The 19584-nt window shown below is 49.6% G+C and overlaps 1 protein-coding gene across 1 annotated transcript in view; it reads left to right on the forward strand.

Annotated features, from left to right (window-relative positions):
- The window catches only part of LOC111159475 (polypeptide N-acetylgalactosaminyltransferase 18), a 342809-nt gene that overhangs the window by 225146 nt on the left and 98079 nt on the right, over positions 1–19584 (forward strand). The window contains exon 4 of the mRNA XM_022521983.1: positions 18367–18550. Within this exon, the coding sequence (XP_022377691.1) occupies positions 18367–18550 (184 nt within the window). The remainder of the gene's footprint in view (positions 1–18366; positions 18551–19584) is intronic.

Genomic DNA, 19584 nt, shown 5'->3' on the forward strand with positions numbered 1-19584 from the left:
AAAATTTATATTGTTCATGTATCAAACCCTGTTGCAGCACTAGAAATCAGTAGAGAGAAAAAGCTCATGCCTATATAGAATGTACATTTTAGCCACACATACAGACAACATCCAAATAACCAGGTAAGGACTAATATGATTTTTAGATACTTGAAAACACTTGCAGGAAAATAAGACAGGACAGGTAGGGGAGAGAACATGTAGGGATGGAAGGAGGTGGATTGGAAGATTTGAGGAGATGGTCAGGGAAAGCCTATCCGAGCCCATGGTATTTTTTTGTTTTAAAGATTTTATTTATTTTTTTGACAGACAGAGATCACAAGTAGGCAGAGAGAGAGGGGGAAGCAGACTCCCTGCTGAGCAGAGAGCCTGATGCGGGGCTCGAGCCCAGGACCCTGGGATCATGACCTGAGCTGAAGGCAGAGGCTTAACCCACTGAGCCACCCAGGCGCCCCCCCATGGTATTTAATATACCTTGCAAAAGCTAGATCTTTGAGGTGGGAGGTATAATTGCAAAGACTCAGGGGCTAAGGAAAGAGTGAGTTTTAGTCAGAGCCCATGGAGTCCTAGAAGAACCACGGGCAGTTGTTGGGGTCATAGGCAAAGGGTGTCTTTGTGTTTGCATGTGTGCGTTTGTATGTGTGTGTATATGTGTGTGTGTGTGTGTGCGCGCATTTTGGGGGTTGGGAGGGAAGACCTGTAGGTTTCATTAGACTCTCTGAGATATACAAAGGGTAATTAGCATGGCATCCTTCCCTCTAGCCATCGGGGGAGGGAATTGTTAGCTCAGTAAGCGGTCAGACATCCTGCTTCGAATGAGGTGGAAGCCTTCCTTTTGGTGTCTGGGCAGCCAGGGCCCTCCCTGTTCACTCCCCACTCACCCTGCTGTCGGGGCCATAAACAACCTCCCTCTTGCTCCATCTGGCCACAGCACCAACAGCCCATAGAGATTCCGCTCTCACCTCCTTTCTTCTCTCCTTTAGCCTCCCCACCCAATGCTTCCACCCTTCCATGAGGCATGCTGAGGCAGGAGTTAACCCTTCCTGCCCCAGCAGCGCTGTTCCCCCAGACTCAAGTCACCTGCACATCTTTGCAATACCTGTGGGATCACCCCCCACCTGGCTTCCAGCCTGAAATTGACTTTGCTTGCTACCCTTGCTGTCAGCACTGCTATGTAGGCTTATTTCTTTAAATTAATTTATTTTAGAAAGAGAGAGAGAGAGCGTGGGGAGGGGGAAAGACGGAGCGGGAGAATCCCAAGCAGATTCCCCACTGGGTGCAGAGCCTGCCTCAGGCCGAGGACGTTGGTTGGATCCCATAATCCTGAGGTCATGACCTGAGCCGAAATCAAGAATCGGACACTAACTGACTGACCACCTAGGTGCCCCCTGCGGCATAGACTCCTGGGGAGATTAGTTCTGTCTTCAGCTCCCAGCTCAACAGTTTCCTCATCCAACTCATGGTCCCTCCCACACCCGCCTCTCTCGCCACATCCCTGGCCGCTCTCCATGGTAACCAGTTCACGCGGATTTCTCTCCTCTGCCTGCGTGCTAATCCCTAGGTAAACTCTCTTCCTGCCCTCACACACTGTCGCCCCACTTGATCCAGCTTTTGTGGTTCCAGTATCCAGAAAGCCAGACACTGCTTGCAAACACCCTCCACACCCCCGGCTGATATCCTGCCAGTTCTTTGCTCTTTCAAAGTCAGTGGGGGGGGGGGGCGCGGGGAAGCAATAAAAGTACCACTCAGCTATCTGACTTCCTCAGTGTCCCGCCAGACTCGAAAGATATGCCTCTCTTTCTATGCAGGGTTGTCCAGCCACTGGTGGTTAACAGCAGAGGGACGTGGCGGTGGCTGGGTGAGGTTCCGTGGCTGCCCAGGAGGGTGGGGCCTGTCCCACCTGGCTGTGAGCCCGCAGGGGTAAGCGGCAAAGGCGCCTTGTGTCTCCCAGTGCTCTGGAGTCTGCAGGGGGTCGTTTGCACCCCCCACCGGCATAACCCACACTCGGCAGGCCTGCCACTTCCCGCTTCCCGAACATGTCATGCATGTTCATGTTCTCAGCCTTTATGTATGCTGTGTGTTTCTCCCCGGGACAATTTTTCTGTCCTCTTTATCTTCCTAGAAAACCCTCCTCACCCATCCCTTTGAGACAAACGCAAATATCCTATAAAGCTTATCCCATGCTGTACTGTGTTATCACAGCATCCTGTGACAACCACTTCTAGAACGTATTTCAGTGCACTAAAACGATCTGCTTAATTACTTCCTCCCACCACATTGCGAGCTTCTTGAGGCCAGAACCCTAACTTACTTACCCCACAGGCCCAGCACCGAGAACCAGGCCTGCCACGTGTTGAGTGCTCCGTAAAAATCTGCCCATTGGGCACACGAATGAAAGAAACACAATAGGGACATGAAGTGTGGAAGAGCAATGTTCTCGGTATTTGGGGCATGTCTATCAGGGAAGTGCTATTTCTTGGGTTTTCTGAAGTCTCACTAGAGGAATATGATGATACATGTTGCTAAAATAGAAGGGTCTGAAAAGAAATCAATAATCCCGGAAGGCCTGGCCAAAAAAATATACCAGCAAGGTGGCTGGCTGTGCAGGTTGCAGACTTTAGATGACAGCTCCTGGGCAAGGTGATGCACCCCCGTCCTGGAGCCTCCTGTGCTTGTCTCTGTCCCGCATTCTGAGAGCATCTCTGGCCTGGGGGCTCTGCCTTTGGTAGCTTTAAAGTAAGAGGAATATACACAGCGTGGTCAGGAAAGCCCGGGTAGCCTGGGACGGAGCCCAGGACCTGGCTGATGTTAGCAGTCCACGTAGGGATGCTCCTGGCAAGAGGACCTCTGTAATCCTAGGCTCTGAGATTCAAACAAACAACAACAAAACAAAACAGTGCTTCCAACAGCTGGTCATTTTTGTCTGCACTTGGGCTTCACTGCAGGCCTCAACAGACTCAAGTATTTAGGGAGTTTTATCAGACACCTCTGTGCCCAGGAGCAAGAGGAATGACCCACCCAGAGCCCAGGCCTAGATTGGAGTCCCCCTCACTCCCAGCCTCTCCCAGGCCCGAGAGAACCTGAAGCATGGCTAGAAAGGGTTTTGCCTTGGGGGAGGGCAGTACTGGCCCTCCCCTTCTCCAACCCCTTCTCTGCTCAGGTGCATGGCTGAGGCTGGGAATCCCCAAGCTAAGGGTGCATGGGAAGGATGAATGGGAGCTAACCGTGCCGTCCAGAGGGGCTGCCTGCTCCATTTCTCCAGACACGCCCTGCCAGGCTAGGTGGCGGGCTCTGCCTCCCTTTACTTCTCAGCCCTGGGCCTTTTCCTGAACCCCAGCCCCTTGCTTAGGCCCGTCCCCAGGCCTACCCCTTTGCTGGGGTTCCTCCTGAAATCCACGGCTATGTTCCCTCTGGGTCAGTGTTCCCCTTGCTTGGAGACCACAGCTGCTAGGCCTCCACTTCTGTCCTTGTGTGTGCCTCACTTGCTTGCTCCTTCCACATAGCACCAACTCGATGCCTGACATCATCGTACACATCCAGTGGTGTGTCTGGGTATTGCCCTTCCAGTCTTGGAGCTCCTTGAGGGGAGGAGCTTGGTTTACCCTCTGAGCAGTGAGAGGCGCAGGGAGACTCTCAGTGCTGTTTGTTGAATGAGTGAGTGCCCAGGGAACACGGCCTGTCTCCCTTGAGCCAGGGTTCAGCATGTCCTGTGAAAGGTCCATGGTCCACAATACTGGATGTTGGCACTGGATTTCTCCTTTGTCATTTGAAGAAAACCACATGTGGGATTAAGAACATGGACCTGAGTCAGAGTACCTGGGTTTGCATCCCCGTCCCACCCACTTCCAGCCCTGGGACCCTGAGCACATCCATCCACTCTTCGTAGCTTTGTTATGTTCGTTGGTAAGATGTGCCGAAACGCATAAAAAGTCCTTGCTTCATAGGGGTGCTGTGAATGGGAACAGAGATGGCAGAGGCTTCCTTTAGGTTTTCATGCTTTAAATTGCAAAGTGACATGGATGAGACCTGCTGAAGGGCCAACACAAAGCCTGAGCCGACAGGTGCTCATTCAGTGGCGCTCCCCCTGCCATGATTCCCAAGGGCAAGCATAGGGCCAGACTGCCAGACCCAGAATGCTGGCTCTGCTGCTTGCTAATCATCTGAACTTGGACACATCACTTGCCCTGTTTGTGCCTCAGTTTTCTCATCTATAAAATGGGTTCTCAGTAATACTTACCAAATAGAGTTTCTCCGAGTGTTAAATGACTTAATACAAATAAAGCTCTTAGGAGCTTGCCTACAGGAATTACCTTATAAAGGACTGTTCAGTAAGCAGAGGACAGGTTAGGATGGGAAGCTGGTTGAGGACTGAATATGAAATGCGCCACCCCCCCACCCCAGGAGAAGCAGCAGTGCCCTGGCCCTGGGAAATTCCCAGGGCAATTTGCTGCAGTCCTGGCTTCCCCCAAATAATGCAGGAGAGGCTGCTCCTTGCCTAGGCACTTCCTAAGGAGGAAGGGAACAGGGGAGTTCAGACTAATGAACATTCAGTAACAGCACTCCTTAAGCACTTAAAACATGTCCTGCATAGTCTCACAGAGCCCTACAGCCACCCAAAGAAGTAGGTAACATTATTTCCATCTCAGCAAGAGGTAATTGAGGCTCAGAGAGGTTAACACCCAGAGTCACACAGCTGATAGTTGGCCACACCCGGAATTAAATTAAAATCAGTCTGTCCCCTGAGTCCCTGCTCTTTCTGCTTTGTGTGACATCTTTCAATAAAAAAAAAAAAAACACCCCAAGGACTGAGAGCAGTGCTCTTGGGTTCTGCCTTATTGTGCACCTCTTCACAGGATTCTTTCCTTTGAGAATAGATTGCCTAAGGGTGTTCAGTGAGCTGAGGAAAAGAGCACCAAACCCACTGATCTGACAAGCACTGACAGAGGGTGGGGTATAAATATGTGTGCAAAGCCCACAACATCTCCTGAGTCATGACTCAGCCAGGCTGGGGCTGCTCGTCACACAGCCTGATCAGCCGGTGATTTGCAGAAGTACAGAGTTGACTTAGAGCCTGTGGGAGCCTTCGCTCTTCCCCCAGAGGACACTCAGGGCTCTGCCATAGGACTTGGACCTCAAGGCCTACTGGTGGTCCTCACTGGTCTCCTGGAACCCATCAGTGTTTCCAGTGCCCTGTGTCCATGTTCCAAGGAGAAAAAAATTCCTTCCCTTCCCCTAGCCTTTCCTCTACTTGAAGAGCCGCAGATGAAGGAAGAGTTCTGAAAGAGCCTCAGCAGGGTCAGATGAAGTAAGAGGAAAGTTTCGGGGAGGGAGCAGTTCATGCAAAGGTATTGTGGCACCACTGAGTTCAGTGTGTTTGGAAATGTGACTTGAGCACAGAGGCTTGCCAAGGAGGCGAAGCAAGAAGGACCGGGACCGTCAGTGCCGCAGGCCAACAGTGATGCGGCCGGGGGTGGGGCTTGGGGGGAGGTTGTTACTGTAGCGTGTATAGAAGCTTAGACTTCCAGCATCTCAGGACCATGGGAGTCAATCTCCAAAAATCACAGACTTTCAAGATCTCAGAATCTTGAAATTTTGGACTCATAACCTAAACTCTTATGCTGTCAGTCATGAGGTTTTGGATCAAGTTTCTGAGCTGGGCAGCACTCAGAGCTCTCCAAGTCTTGCACAAAAGGAGAATTTAGCACCAAAATTCCAGCTGGCCTCCAGCTTAACTGCCAACAGCAACTGAACATTCCCAAGGGCCCATACTAGACCTCGCCCTCCTGGAATCCCCTTTGTGTGCTGGGACACCAGCAGGGTCTGTTCTCAGCTCAGATCTGACCCGCTGTTATAGGTCCCATGCCAGCATTTCCTGAAGCTTTGAGGTCTTGGTAACTCCCTCCGTTGAAGTTCACAGCAAGGGCTGTGCTCAGTACTCCGGAGCTGGAGGGGCGGGACCCGAAGCAGTGTCCGCTCCACTCTGCCTGGATGCAGTTGGCATTAATCACCCATCCTGGCATTTTTAATAAGTCCTGGGATTCCTGCTGAAAACCATCAGAGGAGCAGGAGTATTTTATGCCCTGTAAGTAATTTCGCATGCTAGCATTTGGGCCACTGTCCCACCTTTACTTTCTATGGGTTTCCGTCTCACACAGCCCCAGGCAAGCTGGCCCCCGTCCAAGGTCATTTCATCCACGAGGACAATGGATTTCTATTAGTCCATTATTCCTGTTTTCATTTTCTGAATTGCTCATGGTGGATGAATAGAGAACTGGTGGACTAGAGAGCCTGGAGCTCTGGTCCTGCGGGGCAGGGGAGATGGGGGGAAGCTGGAATCTCTTCCTGGTTGCTCTGATTACCAGCTCTGTGACCACCACAAGTCTGAGGGTGTCAGGAGCAGAAAGAGTGTGATCGCTCAGCAGCGCCTCTCTGACGTATGGCCAGGACCCCATGGTGAACACCCAGACTGGTCCAGGAAGACTTTTGTTCTTGGCCCTCTAGTCTATCTCCCAGCCACGAATGTACCTTAATTGTACCTGATTGTGAATTCCGAAGGTGAGTGAGGAATAAGCCCTCTAGGAAACCCAAACCTATGCCCTCTTCCCTCATTCGTAGGTCTTGCTTGCTTGGGGATTTTGACCCCAGAGAAATGATTTGTGTATGAATACTCTCCCAGCCCTCCAGTTGAAAGGAAGTTGAGTGTGGCAATCTGATCCCCTCCCTTGGGCTATAAGGATACATAGTAGCTAGAAAAAGATATTTTCTTTCCCAACTGAATCCATGATCACAGAAGGCTCTTGAAGGAGGCCTGAGGCCTATGGCTTCTTCAGTAGGCTGTGGGGCAGAGTGGCAAATAGCAGTCTTTGGAGTCAGACAGATCTGACTTTGAACCCCTACTCATTCTTTACCATCTGTGTCTATTGGGTATGTCATTGGAAGTCTGCTCCTTGAGTTTTCTCCTTTGTCGTTTGAAGATCATCGTATGTGGGATGCAGAACATGGACCCGAGCCCGGGTGCCTGGGTCTCATCCTCATCCTACCCCCTTCCAGCCCTAGGACCCTGAGCAAATCCCTCCTCCTCTCTGTGCTCCAAGTGCCTCATATATGGAATGGGGCTAATCATACGCTTTACCTGGAGGAGTATCATAGTTCTTGAGAGTACAGCATGAGAAATAGCTGAAGTGGGTTTGGAACAATACCTGGCATGTGGTAAGCACTAAATAAATAAAGCATTAGCTATAAATGTCATTGTTTACAGGGTGCTAGTGAGATTTCAATTAGATGAGCATCTAGAATAATGGACAGTATTTTGTGTGTGCTTAACATACCATTGCTGGATGAATGAATAAAGATCGAGATGGGTAACTATCCAGCAAGGGGGAGACACCCGCAGAACTGCAGCCTTTCCAGCTGGGCCTTGGCACAGTGGGCTGGGCTGACCTGGACTGTTGGCCGCTGGTCGTGCACACCTTCTGCCAACGCTGTGTGCCCAGCTCTAGGGCTCAGTGGCATCAAGTTAATAGCTTGAAATCTGCTCCGGTGGTGGTATTCATACCACAGACATGGGCCAGTGTTATAAATCAAGTTTTGGTTTGTTGTTATCGAGACAGAGAGAGAGAAAGGAGAGGAGGGAGGGAGGGAGAGAGAAATGGGAGAGAGAGAGAGAGAGAGAAAGAGAAGCATTGATTTCCACCTAACACATCCCTGACTGGCCAGGGGACAATTTTTACACCTGCCACTGCCGTCTTCAGAGACCAGTTCTGACCATGTTATTACAGCATACAGGATCCAAAATAAGACATTTTGGAGCAGATAAGAAGGTATTAGTGGATGTTGAGAGCCTGGCTTTGGAGACCCCATGAAGTGAGGAGTGCATAAATTTTGTGGGTTTGGTCGTCACTAATGCCTGGCTGTGGCATGATCTGGGTGGCCATTCTGGGGCTTTCTGTAACTTGCCAAGACTAAATTAATGCTTGGAGCCTCCCAGGAAGATCATGACACTCTGCCTGGACCCTTCCTCCCTCCTCTAAATGCCATCTGTGGAGCTCCTAAGTGGAGCCTTTCCCCAAGTCCTGAGTAAGGAGAACCATTTAAGGCCATTCCAAATCTACTTTGGTACCAACTGACTTTGACATAGTGCAGCGATGAAAGGAGCCAGACTGAAGTGCGGCTGGTAAGCGCATGGGACAGAAGAAGGAAACCGTGCAAGCATTTGTAAATGGCCCAGGCTTTGAAGGCTCATCCAAAGTGATCTTAAAGGGAGAGGAATGCACAAAGCAAGGCTGCCTTGGGTGTGTCCTGGGATCAAGGCCGTCTCAGCCCGGCTCCCCCTCATTCATCAGCAGGCCCACAGCCCCCTCCAGCTTCTTCAAGGGGATGGGGGTGGGGTAGCCTCTCTATTTATTTATTTTTTAGCTCTTCCGGTAAGTGGATGATCAACCAGGTTTGACAACCGTTGCATCCTAATGAATAATCTCTCTTTTAAAATGTGTTGACATATCGTTATTGTTTTGATGGCCCTAAAGGGCTTTAGAGGAAAGTCAGTTAATCTTCTGCTCTGAGGAAGACCAGCTACTGTTCACTCTTGGAAGAATAAACAGAAATGTGCTTTGCTTTTAATCTTTAAATTAACACCATTGGAGACTGGCGATTAGTAGCGCTTCTCAGTACGGGGGGTGTTCATACTCCCTTTAGGCACTGGAGGGAGGGGTAACCACTTGGATCTAGGCTGGGTTTGGGGGATAACATTGAGTTAGGGAGGCAGGCAGGGCCGGCTCACCTGAAACTGTGGGGTTGGGCAGAAGGGACAAAAGGCAGTGCCCTGGGCAGAGGGAAGCTGGGGAATGACAGGGGACCATCCAAAGCCCCAGATCTGAAGATGATCACACACAGAGAATTGAAAACCGACCGGAAAATAAAGGGTCTGTTACTGAGGGCAGCGAGACAGATTCCAGGGGTTTGGAAGAATGGGGGGGGGAGCCTGTTTCAGACAGAGTCTGATGCTTCCTGCGTAGGGCTGGAGCTGCACCTATTCTGGGTGAAGCTCGTTTTCCCACCTGTTACAAAACTGATACTCCTCTATTAACAGATAACAGATAACAACTATTTCAGTTGTTATCGGTCTTGGCTGCCCGTCAGAATCTCCCTGCGAGCTGGTGCGACAGTCAGAGACTCAGGCCCTGATCTACCTAATCGGACTCTGTGGAGGTCTCTGGAAACCAAGCAGATACTCAGACGGGCTGGTAGAGAGGTGGAACCCAGAGTACAGAGTGTGAACTCCAGATCCAGCCCAGTTGGACTTAAATCCTGACTTCACCACTTACTCCCTGGGTCACATTGGGCCTTAATTTCCTTGTCTTCAAAATGCAGTGTTAATAGTAACTACATCACAGGGTTGTCAAAAGACTTCAGTGAGATGATATTTGCAAACTGTAAAATGCCTGGTATGTTATCATTATCATTATTATTGTTTCCTTTATGAAAGAGTAGCCAGTCAAAGCAGAGATAGTGGGGGTAAAGGAACTTCTGTCATCCTACCCATAGACATACACATCATAGACACCCATCAGGAGTTAAAAAGTCACATGCTGGTGGGGACCATAGTATCTTGGAGAACTATGACTTCTTAGCTTGGGTTCCCGCAGAACCAGATCCTAAGATGCAAGTTGAGGCCAGGTTGTGTAGACAAGCCCTGGAAACAGTGATGAAGGAGGGGGCAGACCTCGAAAGAGCAAAGGCCCATCGGGTATCAATTTCCTGATCGTTTCTTTTCCTTTCTGCAAGAGATAAAGAGTACCTCATTAGGTGTTTAAATCAGATTAATGGCCATTAGTACCAGACTTCTTCTGCTCCGCCTGCATTTTGTTTCTTTTGGGATGACTCTGTGAAGCTAATTGCTTTTTACAGGAGCAGCACAGGGGCAGATAATGGGGAGGAAAGAAAACGCTCTGTCTGACCAAGCTGGTCAAATTCCACATTTTGACTTGGCTTCTAAGTCTGGAGGAGGGAGAGCAGGCAAGCAGCCTGCACTCAGCGGGCTCGGAGGGGAGGCCTGGCGTGGGGAGGGTGGAGAGCAGCCCTGACCTCCTAAGAGGGGAATGGTGTTTGATGAGCTCGGCTCCTGGGAGTGCTGATTCACAGAGGTCCTTCAGATGTCAGCTGAGCAGGGATTTGTGGACAGCAGGAGAGGGCTGGAGGAGCAACACAGACAGGATGACACCTGGCCCCATGCAGGGTGCAAATTGTATTTCTCCCGTCAACGCCGACTATTGACAACTCCACCATTGATTCTAAATCTGGCAAAGTCACAGAGAGCAGACTCCCTACCTCCTCTTTCCCCAACACATTAAAACAGACATGAAATACAGCTTTTCCCCTTCTTTCCACAGTGATGCTCCTGCCGTGCTCCTCCAAGACACTTCGTTAAAAGTTATTCATGGAGGGACGCCTGGGTGGCTCAGTTGGTTAAGCAGCTGCCTTCAGCTCAGGTCATGATCCCAGCGTCCTGGGATCGAGTCCCACATCGGGCTCCTTGCTCTGCGGGGAGCCTGCTTTTCCCTCTGCCTCTGCCTACCACTCTGTCTGCCTGTGCTCATGCTCTCTCTCTCTCTCTCTCTAACAAATAAATAAATAAAATCTTTAAAAAAAAAAAAGTTATTCATGGATATTTCAAGAAGTAGTTAAAGGTGGCTTACAGAGGGGGGAAAAGTGAAAGAATGCAACTTGGAGACAGGAAGTTGAACATCAGATCTTTAGCAAAAGTAGAAAAGCAAAAATGCTGAACCCTGTGATTAGTCATCAGATTTTTCTCTGAGTTTCCTGGCAGCCTCAGCAAAAAGGTCAATGTGAGGGGTTATATATTTGTGTTTGGGTATAAAGAGGACCACAAGTTCTTCATATTTTTTTAGCTGAGTTCTGAGAGGTATTTGTCATATATACATTATAGATGATATGTAATGGGCAGTGTCCTGGACCATAGTTTCCTAGCAAACTCAGAAGTGCCTCTGAGATAGTTCTTTCTTGCTTTGGCAACTGATAAAAGTTGAAGGAAAACATGAAAACCTAATTGTTAAAGGCACTTTGCAAAAACTATGAGCCAGTATTAACTGTGATATTTCAGGACTTTTTCGATGTTTGATGGCAGCTATTCGATCATGGCTAAGGGAATGCTGTCTTCTAATCAGTAGCCAGTGTCCGGGATGCAGCGGGCTAAGAACAGAATTTTTTTCTAGCTAGTCCACCAGAAACCTTTATGCTAGTTCTTTTGTCAGAGCTCAGAGGTAGAAAGGGGCAAGCAGCTCCTATGAGAAGCAAAGTTTTTCTTCTCTTGCTGCCACCTTCTAAGTGGTTCTTCTGTGTCTGTCTGGCCCTTCTCATTTCCTGTGCGTCAGGAGTTCACAATCTTACTACAACGTCAGCACCACACCAGAATCATAGAGCCCGTTTTGTTAGCCTTTGTGTGCAACAAACCAGCCCACAAGTTAGTGGTTTAAAACAGTAGCCATTTACTGGCTCACGGTTCTGTAATAAGGCAGCTCGTGTCTGCTCTGCAGGGTGTCAGCTGGGCTCCCCCTGCATTTACAATCCGCTGAAGGATCCAAGATGGCCTCACTCACATGTCTTGGCCTCGGTGGGGTGGCCTAAATTAATGGGGACTCCCTGGGCCTCTCAAGCTCAAGGAGGCTGGTCTTCCTTACTTAGGGTAGCAAGACAATGAAAGCAGAAGCTGCAAGGCCTCCTAAGGCCTATGCCTGTACAAGCCCAGGTCCCTCCTGCAGCGTCCTGTTGCCCCACAGTCAGCCTGGATTCAGTGTGTAGAGTAGCTACACAAGAGTACGAATTCAGGGAGGTGGGATTCTTGGAGGGTTGTTGGGTGGCAATTATCTATGGCCCTGTGCCACCAATAAACTCAACCACAGTGGTCCTGTAGGCAGCGGTTCTCACCCGAGGGGTGGGATGGGAGAGAAGGGGACAAGTATGTCCCCCTTGGGGGTGAGGAAAGGTATCATTTGCTATTAGCCCATTTCTCACTCTAAGTTTCTGGACTCATGCCACCATCATAAGTCCAAATACCAGGCTTCTTGAGTTGTATTTAAAATTTTCAAAACAGAGGGGCGCTGGGTGCCTCAGTCGTTAAAGCTTCTGCCTTCAGATCAGGTGATGATCCCAGGGTCCCGGGATTGAGCCCCATGTTTGGCTCCCTGCTCGGCGGGAAGCAGAGATGGACCTTTGAAGACATGGAACAGGAAATGTTTTAAGAGGCCTCCTGGCAGCCACGCTTGAAGACATTGTAAGCACGGGGCACACCAAGTTAGGCCCCTCTGTCTATGGCTAACCTTGGACAGCCGCATCCCCAAGCCTCTCCAGTCGGCTGTGCTGTTGCAGATCCTGAGGTCATGTTCACATCAGCTAAAGTGAGATACACAGTGTGTTAATGGCAGCCTCAAAGTCAGTTCAGTTTTCATCAGGCTGGAACGAGAAAGCCTGACAGGCCTCACTGGCCCTAACTCCGGGAAAGGGTCACACTGTGTGAAAGGATGAGTCGAATGACAATTGAGGCCATCACTTTTGCAGAAGCCAGAAAGCAGGAGGGCTAGATCATCCAGCCACTGGATAACAGAATTAGGGACAAGACATTCTGACTTCAGAAAGATGGTGTAAATCTTTAAAAAGATTGAAAGAGGGCTAAACATAAGATCCTATGTTTTGGCTCAGAGCATGCGTATACACACACACACACACACACACACACACACACACACACACACACACACAGACGCCTGGGTGGCTCAGTTGGTTAAGCAGCTGCCTTCAGCTCAGGTCATGATCCCAGCGTCCTGGGATCGAGTCCCACATCGGGCTCCTTGCTCTGCGGGGAGCCTGCTTTTCCCTCTGCCTCTGCCTACCACTCTGTCTGCCTGTGCTCATGCTCTCTCTCTCTCTCTCTCTAACAAATAAATAAATAAAATCTTTAAAAAAAAAAAAGTTATTCATGGATATTTCAAGAAGTAGTTAAAGGTGGCTTACAGAGGGGGGAAAAGTGAAAGAATGCAACTTGGAGACAGGAAGTTGAACATCAGATCTTTAGCAAAAGTAGAAAAGCAAAAATGCTGAACCCTGTGATTAGTCATCAGATTTTTCTCTGAGTTTCCTGGCAGCCTCAGCAAAAAGGTCAATGTGAGGGGTTATATATTTGTGTTTGGGTATAAAGAGGACCACAAGTTCTTCATATTTTTTTAGCTGAGTTCTGAGAGGTATTTGTCATATATACATTATAGATGATATGTAATGGGCAGTGTCCTGGACCATAGTTTCCTAGCAAACTCAGAAGTGCCTCTGAGATAGTTCTTTCTTGCTTTGGCAACTGATAAAAGTTGAAGGAAAACATGAAAACCTAATTGTTAAAGGCACTTTGCAAAAACTATGAGCCAGTATTAACTGTGATATTTCAGGACTTTTTCGATGTTTGATGGCAGCTATTCGATCATGGCTAAGGGAATGCTGTCTTCTAATCAGTAGCCAGTGTCCGGGATGCAGCGGGCTAAGAACAGAATTTTTTTCTAGCTAGTCCACCAGAAACCTTTATGCTAGTTCTTTTGTCAGAGCTCAGAGGTAGAAAGGGGCAAGCAGCTCCTATGAGAAGCAAAGTTTTTCTTCTCTTGCTGCCACCTTCTAAGTGGTTCTTCTGTGTCTGTCTGGCCCTTCTCATTTCCTGTGCGTCAGGAGTTCACAATCTTACTACAACGTCAGCACCACACCAGAATCATAGAGCCCGTTTTGTTAGCCTTTGTGTGCAACAAACCAGCCCACAAGTTAGTGGTTTAAAACAGTAGCCATTTACTGGCTCACGGTTCTGTAATAAGGCAGCTCGTGTCTGCTCTGCAGGGTGTCAGCTGGGCTCCCCCTGCATTTACAATCCGCTGAAGGATCCAAGATGGCCTCACTCACATGTCTTGGCCTCGGTGGGGTGGCCTAAATTAATGGGGACTCCCTGGGCCTCTCAAGCTCAAGGAGGCTGGTCTTCCTTACTTAGGGTAGCAAGACAATGAAAGCAGAAGCTGCAAGGCCTCCTAAGGCCTATGCCTGTACAAGCCCAGGTCCCTCCTGCAGCGTCCTGTTGCCCCACAGTCAGCCTGGATTCAGTGTGTAGAGTAGCTACACAAGAGTACGAATTCAGGGAGGTGGGATTCTTGGAGGGTTGTTGGGTGGCAATTATCTATGGCCCTGTGCCACCAATAAACTCAACCACAGTGGTCCTGTAGGCAGCGGTTCTCACCCGAGGGGTGGGATGGGAGAGAAGGGGACAAGTATGTCCCCCTTGGGGGTGAGGAAAGGTATCATTTGCTATTAGCCCATTTCTCACTCTAAGTTTCTGGACTCATGCCACCATCATAAGTCCAAATACCAGGCTTCTTGAGTTGTATTTAAAATTTTCAAAACAGAGGGGCGCTGGGTGCCTCAGTCGTTAAAGCTTCTGCCTTCAGATCAGGTGATGATCCCAGGGTCCCGGGATTGAGCCCCATGTTTGGCTCCCTGCTCGGCGGGAAGCAGAGATGGACCTTTGAAGACATGGAACAGGAAATGTTTTAAGAGGCCTCCTGGCAGCCACGCTTGAAGACATTGTAAGCACGGGGCACACCAAGTTAGGCCCCTCTGTCTATGGCTAACCTTGGACAGCCGCATCCCCAAGCCTCTCCAGTCGGCTGTGCTGTTGCAGATCCTGAGGTCATGTTCACATCAGCTAAAGTGAGATACACAGTGTGTTAATGGCAGCCTCAAAGTCAGTTCAGTTTTCATCAGGCTGGAACGAGAAAGCCTGACAGGCCTCACTGGCCCTAACTCCGGGAAAGGGTCACACTGTGTGAAAGGATGAGTCGAATGACAATTGAGGCCATCACTTTTGCAGAAGCCAGAAAGCAGGAGGGCTAGATCATCCAGCCACTGGATAACAGAATTAGGGACAAGACATTCTGACTTCAGAAAGATGGTGTAAATCTTTAAAAAGATTGAAAGAGGGCTAAACATAAGATCCTATGTTTTGGCTCAGAGCATGCGTATACACACACACACACACACACACACACACACACACACACACACACACACAAAGCACGCACCCACACATGCATGCAGCTGTGAAGAAAAGGAATGAAGGAGCCTGACTTAGCAGCACCAGGTGAAGAGGACCTGTAGTTGTCTGTTTCCAGGAAGCTCAAGTTGAGTCGAAAGCAGGCCAAATTAATGTGACCTTCAACTACATGAATAGGAGCATAGACTCTAGGATGAGGGAGGTGATTCGTTCATTCTATTCTGTATAACCCAGTTTATTCCATAAGTATTAGACCAATTTCTAGGTGTGTAATTTAAAAGTGTTAGAGAAAACCACATAACTCGAGGGAAGTTTGGTGTGATTAAAGAACCTGAACTCAGAGGAACTAAAGACACTTCACCTAAAGAAATCCCCAGCAAGGACTTAAGGATGGTCTTTAGATGGTTGTCATGTGGAAGAGGGATTGGATCTGCCCCCTTTGGCCCCCAGAATAAATCTTGGACCAGTGAGTGGAAGGTGGAAGGCCCCTGGCATTTGAAACATCTAACAGCTGGAGTGGCCCAGAAAGGAATGGGCTGTGTAGTGTGTCAGGTCACTGCGGGGCTGAAGGATCGATCACACATCAGGTTAGCCAGAGGGGACCCAACCTTAGAGGGGTAATCCATTCAAAACAAATGTTAAAATCCGGTCCAACTAACTCTGAGGTCTTGGCACTCATAGCGATTTGCCCAAGGTCACAGAGCAAGTTGGTAGATGTCTAGGACCTGACTTTCCTGCCTCCTTTTCTGCATTTCTGCCCTGGATGCCAAGTTCCCTCACCAATGTGATGATGACTCAAACAGAGATGCCTAGGGATCATATCCTACCCATCCATCCAGACCGATTTGTTTGGCCAGCATCGTGTGTAAAAAGATTTGAAATTGGTGCGCCTGGGTGGCTCAGTGGGTTAAAGCCTCTGCCTTTGGCTCAGGTCGTGATCCTGGGGTCCTGGAATCGAGCCCCGCATCGGGCTCTCTGCTCAGTGGGGAGCCTGCTTCCCTCTTTCTCTCTGTCTGCCTCTCTGCCTACTTGTGATCCCTGTCTGTAAAATAAATAAATAAAATCTTTAAAAAAAAAAAAAGATTTGAAATCAATGTCTGCAGGAGGGCGTACCAGTTCTGGCAGTGGCCACCGTGCCCCATGGTCTTCCCTGGGCATGAGGTCCCTGCACATGCTCACATCTCCTGCTTGGCCACCGTGGCCTTGTTGCTTGCCGAATCTAACCTAGAGACAAGGCAGAGCAGGAGTAGGAGGTCCTGAACCAGAGCCCATGAAGAAGGCTTTGCAGCTCCTTCTTCTCTTATAGCTCCCAGTGTGATGGAAACTGACGAAGGGCAGAAAGGAGGTGTTTTCTTTTCTTTTCTTTTTTTTTTTTTAGCATCTACAACGTGCTATGCATTTTTCACACATGTTAATCCCTTTAATCCTCATAACAACTCTGTTAGTTTCCTAGAGCAGCCATAACAAAGTACCACAAATTAGGTAGCTTAGAGCAATAGAAACGTATTGTCTCACCATTCTGGAGTCCAAAATCAAGTCCAAATCAAGCAGGGCCACGCCCTGTCTGAAGGTGATAGAGAAGGATCTGTTCCAGGCCACCTAGCTTCTCGTACCTCAGGTCTTCCTCGGTTTATAGGTGGTCATCTTCTCTTTCTGTTTCCCTCCTTGTCTTTCTTCTTTGCCTCTGTGTCTGTGTCCGAATTTCCTCCTTTTTTAGGAATACCTGTTATATGGGATTAGGACCTAAGGATCTTAATTCGGTTAAATCTGCAAAGACCTTATTCCCAAAGAAGGTCATCTTCTAAGTTACTAGGGGTTAGATTTCAACATACCTTTTTGCAAGGACACAGTTCAACCCCTAACAGTCCACCCTGCACTTCTCCACAATTCATGTCCTTACCACATGCAAAATACATTCACCACATCCGACATCCATACAGACATCAACAACTAGTTTAGTAACAGGCCCAGGATTATAACACTGATACTTGGAAAGCAGCCTTAAAGTGCAGAATTGCTGACCCCAAACACCATCCTTTCTATTGCACAGGGCTGCTGCTATGGGGCACGACCACCGTGTGCCAGGCACTGTGCCTGCTACCTCATACCCTTTTGTCACAGGGCCATGCCGGTCTGGCAGGGCCCCAGACTGGGCACCAAGGGGCGCAGAGCTCCTACTATCTTCTTCTTCTTCTTCTTCTTTTTTTTTAAGATTTTGTTTATTTATTTGAGAGAGAAAGAGAGAGAGCATGAGAAGGAGGAGGGTCAGAAGGAGAAGCAGACTTCCTACAGAGCAGGGAGCCTGATGCAGGACTCAATCCTGGGACTCCAGGATCATGACCTGAGCCGAAGGCGGTTGCTTAACCAACTGAGCCACCCAGGCGCCCTGTTCCTACTGCCTTCTGATAGAGATGAGGCTCAGCCCAAGTTTGTCTGTCCCAGGGCCTGGGCATGAGCAGGCTGAGAAGGTGGAGGAGGGCACCCAAACGGGCAGTCCAGGAGAACATAGACAAAGGGAAACAGAGCCCTGGGGAGATGCAGTGGTTGCAGGTAGAAGAATGCGGCCCACCTGGGTCATTCTGAGGGGAGGGGTGTCGTGGGCTATTGCCTGAACTTCTGTGGAAGACCCAATGAATGTGGCTGCCGTGCTGTCACTAGCTGGGAGGCGAGGGGACGGCAGGAGCCATTTACATTTATGAAGAAGCAGGGGAATCAGATGCTTAGCCAGGCAACGGCAGGCAACAGCCCGATACCAACTGCTCACATGGCATAATGCCTGGTCCTCTACTTCCTGGAAAGATGGAGATCCAAGCAGTTTATTAGGCAGGTGATCTAATCTTCGTAGATGGAAGCTTTCTTTGAGCATTAGAGGAGCTCCAGTGGAGGGCACTGGGGAAGAAAGAGGCCACTGAACTGATGAGAAGAATATGGCTTTGGAAGTCATCAGACCCGGCTTGAAACCAGCCCGTGCCACTCACAAGCTGCGTGGCATCGGACAAATTGAGAAACCCTTCTGAGCCCCGTTCTCCCGTGGGCCGGTTGTGGGGATTCAATAGCCAGGGCGTGGGAAGCACGCGGCCCTGTGTGAGTTGCCGAGCTCAATACAGCTGTTTCCCTTAGAAACTGAGTGGCGCCGGCCATCCTGGGGAACATGAAGGGGACCTGGGGAGGGAAATGGACCCTCCAGCCTCTCTCTGGGGGAGTCTGTTCACCCTAAGAGGGTGAATGTCTTCATCGCACCTTCCCTACTATGCTAATGATGCATTTTCTCCCCCCAGAGGAACTGAAGGAGAAGCTGACAGAGTATGTGGACAAGGTGAACGGCCAGAAGCCGGGTTTCATCAAAGTCGTGCGTCACAGCAAGCAGGAAGGCCTCATCCGCTCCCGAGTCAGCGGCTGGAGGGTGGCCACTGCCCCTGTAGTGGCCCTCTTCGATGCCCATGTGGAGTTCAATGTGGGCTGGTAAGTGCCCATCAGGAGAGGAAGATGAGGCCCAGTATGGTCGAGGGCTGTGGCTCAAAGGAGTACAAAGCATGCTGGTATCTCAGTCATAGTCGGGGAAAGGAGAGAACTGTGGAAACAGCTGAGATCGGATGTATGACTGATGTAGGCAACAGGCCAGCCCTTCGAGGTTGGGGAGAGCTGGGGGTCAGCAGACCAATGCACAGTGTCTCAAGGGTATGGTGACATCGGGTGTGACCCTGGCTAGTGTCTTCCTCTAGGAGGCAGAATCTGGGAGAAGGTAGATGCTAAGGGCCAAGCTGAGAGTGCCAGCCCAGCTAAGCACAGTGGGAGTATCCAGCAAGGGACAGCTGGGCCAGACTTGAGTCAGGAGCCCAACCACACAGGGTCAAGGCCCAGTGGTCAGAGGGGGAGAAGGTAGCTTGATGTCATCAGGTGGATCCCCCACTCCCCAAAAATGCCCGGCCAGGCGTAGCATAGAATCTCAGACTTTCCCTACTGGTGAAACTGGGTCTTAAAACTTCCTTTCTCTGGTGAGGGCTGCTGGGCAGCTGTGTGGGGCAAAAGAAAGGGTATATGGCCTCAGTGGCCACAGCCAAACAGGGACGGGGCACCTGACCCCGATATCCCAGCAGGGCTGGAGGGTGCGCTCTGGCCGGCCCACTGTGTGTGGCTTTGCAGAGAGCAAGGGTGAGGAGGGCCCTTAGTAGGAAGGAGCCGCCAGGCATGCACACCACATGGCTAGATTTGGGCAGAGTTTTACATAACAGACTCAAATTAAGGCTGCAATGAAGCCGTTTTTTATAGTTGAAGTCCCTGCTTGCCATTTGTGACTATTTAAAAAGCATTTTCATTGGATTTATGGCCAGAAGAGGAGAGGGACACTTACTATTTCAAGCTGATTTGAATAAACAATTATGCAACAAATGCATTATTAATAAGAAGCTCATCATTCCTGTCTGCAAACACTTTACTTGCCTGGTGTCCATTGGGGCCTCCTGGCTGCTTGGAAAGCCCTACTCCCCACCTCTCCG

Source organism: Enhydra lutris, unplaced genomic scaffold (genome assembly GCF_002288905.1).
Source record: "Enhydra lutris kenyoni isolate GAN:26980312 unplaced genomic scaffold, ASM228890v2 scaffoldscaffold68, whole genome shotgun sequence".
Classification (NCBI taxonomy): domain Eukaryota; kingdom Metazoa; phylum Chordata; class Mammalia; order Carnivora; family Mustelidae; genus Enhydra; species Enhydra lutris.